At 38.4% G+C, this 12,500-nt stretch overlaps 2 protein-coding genes across 4 annotated transcripts in view; both read right to left on the reverse strand.

Annotated features, from left to right (window-relative positions):
• pitpnb (phosphatidylinositol transfer protein, beta) overlaps window positions 1-524 on the reverse strand; it is a 28,872-nt gene extending 28,348 nt beyond the window's left edge. Inside the window, exon 1 of the mRNA XM_084400092.1 lies at window positions 419-524. Coding sequence (XP_084256218.1) covers window positions 419-438 — 20 coding nt within the window. The 5' untranslated portion in view covers window positions 439-524. The remainder of the gene's footprint in view (window positions 1-418) is intronic.
• Window positions 525-2,830: 2,306 nt separating this feature from the next.
• ttc28 (tetratricopeptide repeat domain 28) overlaps window positions 2,831-12,500 on the reverse strand; it is a 307,380-nt gene continuing 297,710 nt past the window's right edge. For 2 of the 3 annotated variants that reach the window (XM_084400083.1, XM_084400085.1), the window contains 9 exons: window positions 12,309-12,500; window positions 10,320-10,567; window positions 9,745-9,869; window positions 8,504-8,735; window positions 7,401-7,477; window positions 7,226-7,249; window positions 6,984-7,113; window positions 6,613-6,720; window positions 2,831-5,107 (listed from right to left, as the gene is read on the reverse strand). The exon at window positions 12,309-12,500 is cut by the window's right edge and continues 320 nt beyond it. In XM_084400083.1, the coding sequence (XP_084256209.1) occupies window positions 3,516-5,107; window positions 6,613-6,720; window positions 6,984-7,113; window positions 7,226-7,249; window positions 7,401-7,477; window positions 8,504-8,735; window positions 9,745-9,869; window positions 10,320-10,567; window positions 12,309-12,500 (2,728 nt within the window). In that variant the 3' untranslated portion in view covers window positions 2,831-3,515. The remainder of the gene's footprint in view (window positions 5,108-6,612; window positions 6,721-6,983; window positions 7,114-7,225; window positions 7,250-7,400; window positions 7,478-8,503; window positions 8,736-9,744; window positions 9,870-10,319; window positions 10,568-12,308) is intronic. The other variant, XM_084400084.1, reaches the window with a different exon arrangement.

Here is a 12,500-nt window from a genome sequence, read left to right on the forward strand (position 1 = left end):
AGCGAGTTTATAATATAAAGGGAAATTAATTGTTGTAATCAATGCGCTTGCTTTCAAGTCAGACACTTTCTGAAAATATTAACTGGTGAAAATCAATGTATATTACGTTGTATATGTGAGGGAACCATCAGATTTGGTGTCGTTTAATCTTGACGGCTAATAGCATCGCGTGCTAACGTACCGCTCGTTGAAAATGAATGGCAAGTAGTTTCGTTTAGCCTAGCATGCTAATGCTACATGCTAAAGCTGGGCCTCATGCGCGAGCCGGTGTTCCCCGGGCGGGAGTCCACTTCCGCGCGTCCACATTTTCCCCTCAAAAAGTGACCGAGAACCAGCAGACACTCGTTTATCATGTGTAAATCGAAAGCAAATAAAATGTTTGCCTGGAGAGGTGGAAAAAAAAAATACTTGTACTTACTATTCCTTGATGAGCACCATCTTCTTTACACCGGTTACGGCTGCGCGCAGGCCTGCCGACGTCACGACTGACGTCACACGTCAAGCTATTCCCCGCGCCCTATCACAGCCTGTGTTGTGCTTCGATTTCTTTTTCCTATTGCAACCCAGCCAAATGTTTAATGGTTATGCTATTGTTTCTTGTATACTGCTCTTCTGATCTAGCCCACTACATATGAGTCTGTTTAATTATGTACACAAATGGTGATTTAATTATAGCCTATCTATATTTGTGTTGGCCTAAATCTGTTATGTTTTCAACTTCTCATATACCCTTGAGATGCTTTTAAACACTACTGAAGTTCACATGCATGCTGGACACTTGATAATGCGTTTCCTTCACTATCCACTCCATATGATTAGTTTATTTACATTTATGCATTCAACACATTTCATCAGTTCATGCATTCCCTGCGAATCAAACCGATTGCTAACACTATCCTCTGTTGTTTGAGCTACAGGGATGCTAATATAATGCTGTTAGATTTAGAAGTCTCTAGATCAAAATGTTTCACAATCATAACCATTAAAAAAATACATATTCAGCCACTGTAAGTGCGTCCAAACGTTTGACTGGTGGGATACCATGGTACTGAAAGAAAAACAGGGAATAGGCCTAACTCCAAAAAATACAGCGATAGTGTCATAGCCAATTTTTATTTATTTATTTTTGTGTAGACTTGATATGCTTCTTTTCTTGGTAACACTTTATTTTACAGCGTCCTTGTTACATATATGTACTTACCATAGTAATAACAGTAAATTATGCATAATTACATGCAACTAACCCTCAATCAAACCCTAATGCTACCCTAACCCTATAGTAAGTACATGTTGTTAATTAATATTACTCAGTACTTAAATATATAATTACACTGTAACAATGACACCTTAAAATAAAGTGTAACCCTTTTCTTTTATTTGAAGTTTTAAAAAAGTTTAGAAAAAAATAATTCTGCAGAATGGCAGAATTTTTTTTATTTTTTCAAATAAAAACATTAATAATAAAACAAATGTTACAATCAACAGAGTTTCACATTATTACTTTTTCTTCTTTCTAAAGAAAATTTTAATATTTTTTTAAAATAATATTTCAGTCAACATTTTATGTTTCTCTGCTGGTTTATACATCTTGATGGTGGGTAGAAAAAAGATGACAGTAAAATCAGATTCAACGCACACACATCCAAAGCAAAGCAATAATGTGTCTCAAATTGGGTGCTCAACAAGGAAATTAATAAAAAAGGGGGAAAAAGTCGGCACGTTACCACCTGTGTGTGAATCTACCATTACATTTTTCACATTTTTGGAGCCATGGTGTGCCGACTTTTTTTCTTGACACAATAGAAAACAATTTTCTCCATATTTTACACGTAATATTTTTGTTTTTAAACTGTATAAAAGTGTCTTTTTTTTACACTTGGAAATATATTAGGGGGTCCCTGATATTTTTAGTTTCAGGGCATCAAAAAGTAATAATAATAAATAAAATAAAAAACCTAGATGATATTGTATTGTGTTACTTTGAACCCTTATATCATCAGCATGATCACACCATATTAAGGCAAAGTAATGTTCTGAATTATATGCATGAGAAGTTAATGCATAAAACTCAAAACTGTCAAATAGCAGCTAAACTCCAAAATTAAAAGAAAGAAGTTAAATTATCGTAACTATTTATTAGTATAAATTATTGTAACTAAGTATTTGTACTGAATTTATGCTTATTTGAATTAAAGTTACCCTGTAGTCAATCATTTTATCCCTTAAAACTCATCTTTGATCACCAAAATGACCTATTTAATTGTTATTTCCTTGAAAAAAATTCTTCATGCCTTAAAATAGCTTGAATGTAACTCGACACCCTTGCTTCATTTAGTATGCGCGGTTCTATGAATATGCAAATGAGCCCCGCCTCCACTCACTCACTCAGCTCAGAGATCCACTGGTTGACGATCACACGTTGATCTGATTGGTTACAAGGTAGTTTGTGACGTCAGAAACACCAGCGATTTCAAAGTGTGTTTTTGAGACTGTCTTTGGTTCACTGCAGTTTTAAGGAGGAAATACTCAGCAATGGTGTCGACTTATGAATTTACACATGCTTTGTCTTAAAGCATATTAAAAACACCACACAGACACATAAACAACATTAAAAGCTTGATTTTCACCACAGGGGGACTTTAAATATGTGTAACAAGAATGCCAATTGTCAAGCAATGCAAAATAAATGTTTTAAAAATAGGCCTAATTTTCTTTCTGCAAAGAATATAACAGTACAATTTTCTTGTTTTATTTATGAAGATATAATATGCAGGTGAAGAAATGAATAGCAGACCACCACAAGGGTAAATTAAACTTTTTATTGAGACCATTTTGCTGAGAAATGACTGGGATATGTCTGGATGAGAGTCCACATATACAAAATCTCTGTTAAAAAGACATTGAATCACTGGAGAGCAAGAGAAACCCATGCTGTAATACTGACACTCAATTCACACAGAAGTCGGGTCAGGTGCATCGTCACCATCTCAATAAAAATATGAAAATGTTTTTTTTCAACTTTTTTTGTGCATGATTTGCTTCTTTAACAATATAAAAACGTATAATACTGATTGCAAAACGTTGATTTTAATTTACAAAACAAATAACTGTAATAACAATTACCATCCATAATAATAATAATAATAATAATAATAATAACAATAACAATAATTATATAAAAAAAAAAAAAAAGAAGAAATAAACCAGTCAAAGCCGCATCATATTCACTAACACAAACAGCGAGCCTTTTTGTCTTTTTGTTGAAATACCATTTTGGTATAATCTCTTTTTTTTTTTTTATCTGACATGCCTTGCGCAGGTCTAAGATCAGTCTGCATATATAAACGGTCCTTTACAGTGTCGGTGGAAGCATAAGGATTATATGCTCTCTGCACGGGAAATAAAACAGTAGGCAGTTTGAGGCTTCGTGGAATGTGCACTTCCTAACCCAGACTGTCCTTTTCACTGTTTTCAAGAGTTATAAATACTCCAAATACTCCTTTATCAAGAGAATCTCAACATTTAGACGAAGGGAAGAACCGTCCCGGCGAGAGGAACTTGTACCCGTTCCCCGTAGGCAGTCGGATCGAATGCGAACCGGGACTGGAACCGGTGGAAGCCGTCGGAGAAGGCGCGACTCTCTTCGGGTCGATTTTGCGGTGACCGTTTGGTGGATTTCTGTGTTCGAGCGCCACATCCTGACCGGACGAATCCTGACCCGTCACTCCATGCCGAGGCGAGAGGTTTAAAAGACCCAGGACGTCTCGTTTAGCGGTGCTCAGTTTCCCGCCGCGGAGCACCCGCATCGGTCCCGAGTGCTGCTGTTGGGTCGCGTTGGCCCAGAAGGTCTTGAGATTGTGGATCGCTTGGACTTTCTCATCAATGGCGGCGAGTTTGAGTCGGTCGATATCCGGGGCGTCCGCCGGACTGGAGCGAGTCGAACCCGTCGAGGAGTAGGACAGCGCCGGAGAGGGAGCGCTCCCGGCGGGCGACTGGTGTCCCGAGCTGGGCGAGACATTACTGGGCGAGCGAGAGATGTGTCCGCTATACGGCGAGCTGGGATACTTGAGTTTAAACTGCGCGTGACTCTCGGAAGTAGGCGACGGTTGACTGCCTTCCTTCAGGGACGTTTCGGAAGTGGCAGGGCTGTTGTATCCCGAGCTGATCTTCTGAAGGGAGGAGGTACGGGAAGGCGGTTTGGGGCGGGTCGAGAGCGGAGACGATTGAGCCTTGATGCTAGCTCTGCTACTAGGCCGACTGAACGCGCTCGTCTCCGAGGAACGGAAAGCAGAGCCTCCGGTTGGAGTCGGAGGACCTCCGCTGCTCATCCCGTCACCCAGCGGGACGCTTCTCTGCAAAGTCTCGACGGCCCGCATGTGGCTTTGCGTCTCTTCGAGGATCTTCTGTGCGAGTTCCTGCGGATCCAACGGCGCTCCGGACGTACGCTCCTCTTGGGATTTCACAGTGCTGTCCGTCTCCGTGCTCGACTGATCGGACTCGCCCGTGTCGGAGCTGCTCACCTTCCCGACCTTCTGGAACGGGGAGTTGGGACTGGGAACAAGGGTGGTTTTGACAGGGGATGTCGGGGTGCTTACGCTTCCCCTGGAGGACACGGATACCGCGTAACCCCTGCCGGCTCCGCCTCGCGCCGCGCCCCGATGGTTCCTGTGGTTCGCGGGACGGGGAAGCGTATCACATTGGCTTCCCAACGGCTCACTGCTGATGATACTGTACCCCTCATACTCTTCGTCTTCATGTCCTCCTACGGCTCCATGCGGGGACGAGCGACTGCGTGGCACTGCCGTGTGCCTGTGGGACGCGAAAATCCCAGCTCCGCCCCGATGCCGCTCTAGTTCCTGCTGTCGCGAGCGCTGGCTGATAAACTCGGACGCTCCCTCGGGACGGGACAGAAAGCTCATGGAGGAGGCGATGGAGCTCAGGCTGTAGACGGAGATGGCGTCCGAGGCCAGGCTGTCGGGGCACGGAGGGGAGAAGGGAGGGTTGGGGTATCCCATGGGCAGCTGGTGGGACACGGACTGTGCCGAGGCCAGCGACTCCAGAGATGAGGAACTGTCCAGACTCAGACGCTTCGGAAGCTCGGTAGAGTCTGAAGGAAACATTAAACCATTTAAAGTAAGAGTTATTAAGAAGTCAGATGTTGGAACATGGCATTTGATATCTGTATTTTTAAAGCAATAGTTCACCCAAAAATGAAAATTATCCCATGATTTACTCACTCCTCAAGTCATCCCAGGTGTACGTGACGTTCTTCTTTCAGCCGAACACAATCAGAGTTATATTAAATAATATCCTGGCTCCTCCCAGCTTTGTAAATTACATTGAATAGAGTTTTTAAAGCTCCAAAAAAGTGCATACGACACTAGTGGGTGAATAAATGCTTTTTGTAAGAGAAATATCCATATTTAAAACTTTATAGACTATAATCACCGGCTTCCGCCAACAGCCGTACACGTTCACGAGAGAGTCGAGTTCTGACGGAAGAGTGACCTCTGACCTGACCCAGCTCTTCTTCTCTTCTATCCAAATCCTCCAACATTTTTCTTTAAAACTGTTCGTTTTAGACTTCTAATTTGTGACCAACGTTTGGTTTTGCTCTATCCTCTGCACTTCTCTGTTCATCAATTCTCACATAAGCTTATGCTACGCCTACATCATACGTCTTACGTCACCCGCCGGAACTAGACTCGCATACGCCTGAGGTACCATTCATTCCCATTATAAAGCTTGGAAGAGCCAGGATACTTTTTTATTATAACTCCGATTGTGTTTGGCTGAAAGAAGAAAGTCATACTGTATACACCTAGAATGGCTTGAGGCTTTTTGTATGAGCAAATTATTGGATATTTTAAATTTTTACGTGAACTATTCCTTTAAGAGTGTAAATATTTATACATTTTATTGGCAGCAAAAATATTAATAGTGATTATTTATATAATTATTTGTATCTCATGAAAGACTATTATAATATTATTAATATTATACATTATATAATTAAAATAGTACATTTTACCAATATTGTATATATATATATATATATATAAAATTTGTACTCTGAAATATAATTAATATTTCAGAAATATACTCAGAAATATAATTGTATGTTATGCATACATAACTATTTGTGATTACATTTAAGGATGTATAGATATAGAAATGTTGTAAGTGGTAAAAAGAGTAGTCGTGATTATTTATGTAATTAGATTAATGTTATGAATTCAATTTTTTTTTTAATTGCATATTTGTATTAGTAATGCAACAGATATGATATATGAACAGATATGATGAAAATATAGATTTTTTTATATGCATTTTTTGTTTTAGTCATAGTTATTGTGTTTTGACAAAAATGTGCTTTAAAAACAAACTTAACTTGCCTATAAACATATAACATACTTTTTTTTTATGAATGTGTAATACATATACACATGCACACACACACACACACACACACACATAGATACTGTAGATAGATGGATGGATGGATGGAGGATAGAATAAAATGTATTATTATTTTTAGTAATAAAAACTTTACTAATTAAATTCCTAAATGTTTGTTGATGCGATGAACACTGAGGGTGAAGTGACACTCACCAAACAGCGCCAGCAGCGACTGCAGGGCAAAGTGCATGGTGCGACGGTTGGCCTGTTTACCCGTCTTCAACACCACCTCCTCCTGACCCACCTCACACAGGTCAAACCCTGAGAGAGAGCAAAAGAGAGAGAGAGAGAGAGAGAGGCTTAACAAAACTTTATTAAAACAAAAGAAATAAGCAATAAGGGTCTTCTACATGATACAAAATAATATTCAACATGAAATTCAAACCTGCATGGCTAAAAATCCTAAAAGCAATAACTGAACCAATTGCTCTGTATGGCAGCGAGATATGGGAACCACTAAAAACCCACGATTTTTGAGAGAGAGAGAGAGAGAGTTAGTGCTGGTGTCCTGGATCTTCTCTTACCCAGAGCGGCGAGGAACTCGTGACAGCCGGGGAGTCTCCAGAGCTGCACACTGATGGACACCTGAATGGGAGCGAGAGAGAAATCCTGCTCCTTCTCTCCAGACTGGAGCTGCACCAACACCTGATGGAGCTGCGGGAAAACACACACCAAATCTCACGTCTAATGACGTCCAATACACAAGAGCACTATCTGATTAGTATCAGTAGTGTGTTAGTGTAGAGTTAGCTATTGAAGCACTTACCATTCCCACTACATTTTTAACAGCCTTTAGTGGAAAACGTTTAGGAAAAGAGAAGGAAAGAAGAGTGTTAAAAAGCAAACACGAGCATCTCAATAACACAGCAGTGTAGTTACAGTACGTGCACGAGCGCGGGACAGTAAAGCAGAGTGTCTGATCTGTGTGTGTGACGTCTCACCCGGTTGATGAGCTGTTCTCCGGTTTCTGACGCCGTGATCAGTTTACACAACGCCTGCAGAGCTGGAGGAGGCAAACCTGTGGACACGAACGACGAAGAAGTCACGTCAAGCTATTCTAATGGCAAACAAGTGAGAATTTACACATTTACACAACCCTAGTCTGGCTTGTTTGGCCATTGCACATTGCAAACAAAGATAAAGACACTGTCTTTTTTAGAGCTGCTTTAAAGTTGGATTTAATTCTGCATTATTGATCAATATTTTCCTATTTATCACTGTAATGCTGCCTTGAAACAATCTGTATTGTCTAAAGCTCTATAGAAACAAAGTAGGGCTGTGCAACGATTAATCGCATCCAAAATAAAAGTTTGTGTTTACATAATATATGTGTGTGTACTGTGCATAATTATTTTGTATATATGAATACACACATATGCATGGATATATATAAGAAAAATGTGTTATTATTTACATAAAATATTTACAGTATATTTTTGTATAACATAAATATATACATGCATGTGTGTGTGTATTTATATATACAAAATAATTTTACACAGTACACACATATATTATGTAAACACAAACTTTTATTTTGGATGCGATTTATGGATGCGTTTGTGCTTACATAATACAGTATATGTGTGTGTACTGTGTATAATTATTTTGTATATATAAATACACACACATGCATGTATATATTTAAGAAACATTTGTTATTTATGCATAAAATATTTACAGTATATTTATATATAATATAAATATATATACAGGATATACATGCAAATATTTCTTAAATATATACATGGATGTGTGTGTGTATTTAGAATGTGTTTTTGTATATATAAATACACACATATGCATGTATATATTTAAGAAAAATGTGTTATTTATACATTTAAAGTATATTCATATATTATATATATATATTAGCATGCGGTTAATTGTGATTCATCGTTGCACAGGCCTAAAATTAAGGTGAAGTTTGTTTGTTTTTTGCCCTTTTTGTGAGTGCAATATGCATCAGTCCAAAGAGCGTTCGGTGTGATCTGATTTTCCCTCACACACTTGCTGTACGCTAGAGAAGGCCAGTGTGTGTTACCCAGCAGGGACTGTAGTGTGGTGCTGCACTGCTGCAGTCGGTCTCCCGGGTCAGCGGTGGGGAAGAAGACCGCAGCGGGGAGTCCCGTTCCAGCCGAGTCCAGTCTGAAGCCCACCGCCGTCAGGAGAGCCTGCCAGCCCGGGACGCCGCACACCTTATTCTCCACGCTCTGCTGAGACGTGTACATGGAGTTCCTCTGGCCGTTCTGGATGCGCTGGAGAGACTTCTCCACCTGAGGGGGACACACACACACACACACACACACACACACACACACACACACACACACACACACACACACACACACACACACACACACACACACACACACACACACACACACACACACACACACACACACACACACACACACACACACACACACACACACACACACAGTTCAGCTGTCTGTACAACACCAGGTCAGATGCATTTATATATATAAATATATATCTCTTATATATATATATCTCTTATATATATTCTTATATATATATGTCAGATCTCTTATATATATATATATATATATATATATATATATATATATATATATATATAATAACTAGTGCTGTCAATCGATTAAAAAAATGAACTAGATTAATCTGAATTTTTTTCTGTAAAAATAAAGTGTTAAATATACTTCTATATTACTATATACACATTGTATGTAAAATTTAATTTAATTACTGCACATAAAATGTACTATTATAAAATATTAAAATAATAATTACAATAATTTATATAATAGCAATTAAAACAACATGATGTATATAATACACACATTTTATATATAGTACCTTGTATAGTACTATATGGATAGTATATGCTATATACATACTACAGGCACCCTGTATATAAAATTAAATATAATTATTAAAAGCACATAAAATGTACTATATATTTCAATTACAATAATTAAAATAATAGCAATTAAAAACAACTGAAATATATACAAATAATATAGACAATACATCTATATACACACAATTATATACTACTAAATGGATATAATTCTTGCATTTAACACTTAATTCACATTGATCAAAATAAATAATTGAAATAATAAATAACAGACACAGATATAGATAGATAGATAGATAGATAGATAGATAGATAGATAGATAGATAGATAGATAGATAGATAGATAGATAGATAGATAGATGGGATATAAATATAGTATATGCTGTATATTTATTCTTAATAAGTGTGTGTTGTGGTAAAGATGGAGTGTGTTTCTCACCAGGTGAAGCAGAACCCTCAGGGCATCTCTGGCTTTGTCCGGATACTGCAGGATCTCAGCCAGAGCCTGACCAATCAGAGATGACGGGCTGTTCAGTTTCACGTCACAGCCAATCAGCATAAAGCCTGCGGACGAGTACAGCAAACAAACCTTAAACCGTGCCGTATATACTCAACACTGCCTAAAACAGCAGTAGTGCGCTACACAACATCACTGTGCCTGTAGATTTTCAGTCCACACCACACAGATTTGCTTATATACAGCACATTTTTGCAAATGTAGTAATATGTTTAATGCATACAGGACATTTGTATACTGTGCACAATGCACATTGATCTCAATGCTGTGTGAAGTGACTCATATTTATATATTTTCTCTGTATAGGTTATTAAGCTAACCATCTGAATTAATCATTGAAATCAAGCACAAGGAAATCAAGTTGTTGCTGAAAGATTTTCCATAAATTGCTTCAGTGATGAAGAATCAGATGTTCTGAGTTACCCTGTGACGTTTACTCAAGTTTGGGCAGACATTGAGGCAAAGAAACCTTAATAAACTTGGCACTGGGAACGTACCGGCCCAGTTGGAGGGGTGCGAGAACTGTTTGCTGCTCTGCACGGTCTTCATGGCGTCTGCGAGGGCCGCGCTGGCTTTGGTGCCGTTGAGAAGAGCGCTGTAGAACGAGTGGATGAACATCTTGGAGGCTGCGATGGGAACCGGCCACAGAGACACCAGCACACACTGAGCTCCAGCGGCCAGGAACGCTCGCGTCAGTCCCACCACCCCGTCGGCCGTCACTTTACTGTCCGACTCCTGGTACGAGCTGCGCGAGGGCAATGAACACGCATCATGAGGGAATAATTCACTGCTGTTATCTTAAATACAGTGTGAAACTGCTGTGATGTGGCGGCAGTCGAAGCACAGCCTGTTAAACAGCAGTTATGTGTGAAAATGCTGATGTAGATGAGAGATTATATAAAAAAGATTATATAACAGTGTGAGTGATTTTATATTTGCATAACTATATATATTATGATTCAATTAATTATATAAATTCAATGAAATAATTATATATATATAAAAAAAAAGAAATATATATATATATATATATATATATATATAGTATAGTATAGTATAGTATGTTCACATACACACACAGATACAGTGCAATGCATAAGTGAATACACCCATGCTAAAGTTGACTAAAAAGAGGAATAAAAAATCATATTTTGGAAATTGAACTTAATGCCTTAATTAAAAAAATTAGGAAAAATCCAACCTTTAAGGACACCAATTTTCTTTGTGAATGAATAATGTATCGTAAATAAATAAATGTTCTTCCTTAAAATACAGGGTGCATAAGTCTGGACACCCCTATGTTAAATTCCCATAGAGGCAGGCAGATTTTTATTTTTAAGTTTTATTTTTTTATTTTTTATTTAGGATACTATGCATCCTGATAAAGTTCCCTTGGCCTTTGGAATTAAAATAGCCCCACATCATCACATAGCCTTCACCATACCTAGAGATTGGCATGGGGTACTTTCCATAAGATCATCTCTCAATGCAAATCAAACTAGCTTTTAGGCTAACTGAAAAAAAACCATGCCAATCTCTAGGTATGGTGAAGGCTATGTGATGATGTGGGGCTATTTTAATTCCAAAGGCCAAGGGAACTTTATCAGGATGCATAGTATCCTAAAAAAAAATATTAAAAAAATACTTAAAAATAAAAATCTGCCTGCCTCTATGGGAATTTAACATAGGGGTGTCCAGACTTATGCACCCTGTATTTTAAGGAAGAACATTTATTTATTTACGATACATTATTCATTCACACAGAAAATTGGTGTCCTTAAAGGTTGGATTTTTCCTAATTTTTTAAATTAAGGCATTAAGTTCAATTTCCCAAATATGATTTTTTATTCCTCTTTTTAGTCAACTTTAGCATGGGTGTATTCACTTATGCATAGCACTGTACATACATACACATATATATATATATTTATATGCATTTAAAAAAAAAAAAAAATTTCATATCAGTGCATCCCTAGTTCTATCCACAAACTCTATCCATAAACTATATAGTTTATGGATAGAGTTTATGGATAGAACTGGAGATGCACCGATATGAAAATTTTGGCCGATACCGATAACCGATAATTCTTTATATTTGAAAGCCGATAACCGATATATTGGCCGATAAATCTAAATCCAAATTTTTATATAATTTTTAAGAGCCTCATTACAAAAACAAAAGTCTCATCATTGAAAGCCATCTCCCAAACACACAATTATAATGATGTTCTCATTATAATTTTATGTAGCCGATATGACAGACTTGCACTGCACTTTTCCTTTTTGAAGTGATTCCAATCATATTTCAAGCAATTCAAAACCATCATGTTGAACAGTGCGCATGTAAAGTGTCTCAGCTGAAGGAAATAATCCATTATTTATCGGCTTTATTATATCGGGCCGTTACCGATATATCGCGCATCCCTAGACAGAACCCCATTGAAAGCCACATGCCGTTTCTCAGCAGTGTGTAAGCCTCTACTGACCCGAGTACCACTAGTTTAGTGGGCAGCCTGAGATCGAGGATATCGGCGGCGGTGAGCAGGAACTCCTGCAGCGGAGGGCTGTCACAGATGCTTTCGGCATCGCTGGCGTCGTCTGGCACACGCAGACTCTCCGGGATGGTGTAGTTGGACTTCACTGCGCTCTCTCCAGCTCCCGCTCCTCCTCCAGAAGCC

This window comes from Rutilus rutilus (assembly GCF_951802725.1).
Source record: "Rutilus rutilus genome assembly, chromosome: 25".
In the NCBI taxonomy this organism is placed as follows: Eukaryota; Metazoa; Chordata; class Actinopteri; order Cypriniformes; family Leuciscidae; genus Rutilus; species Rutilus rutilus.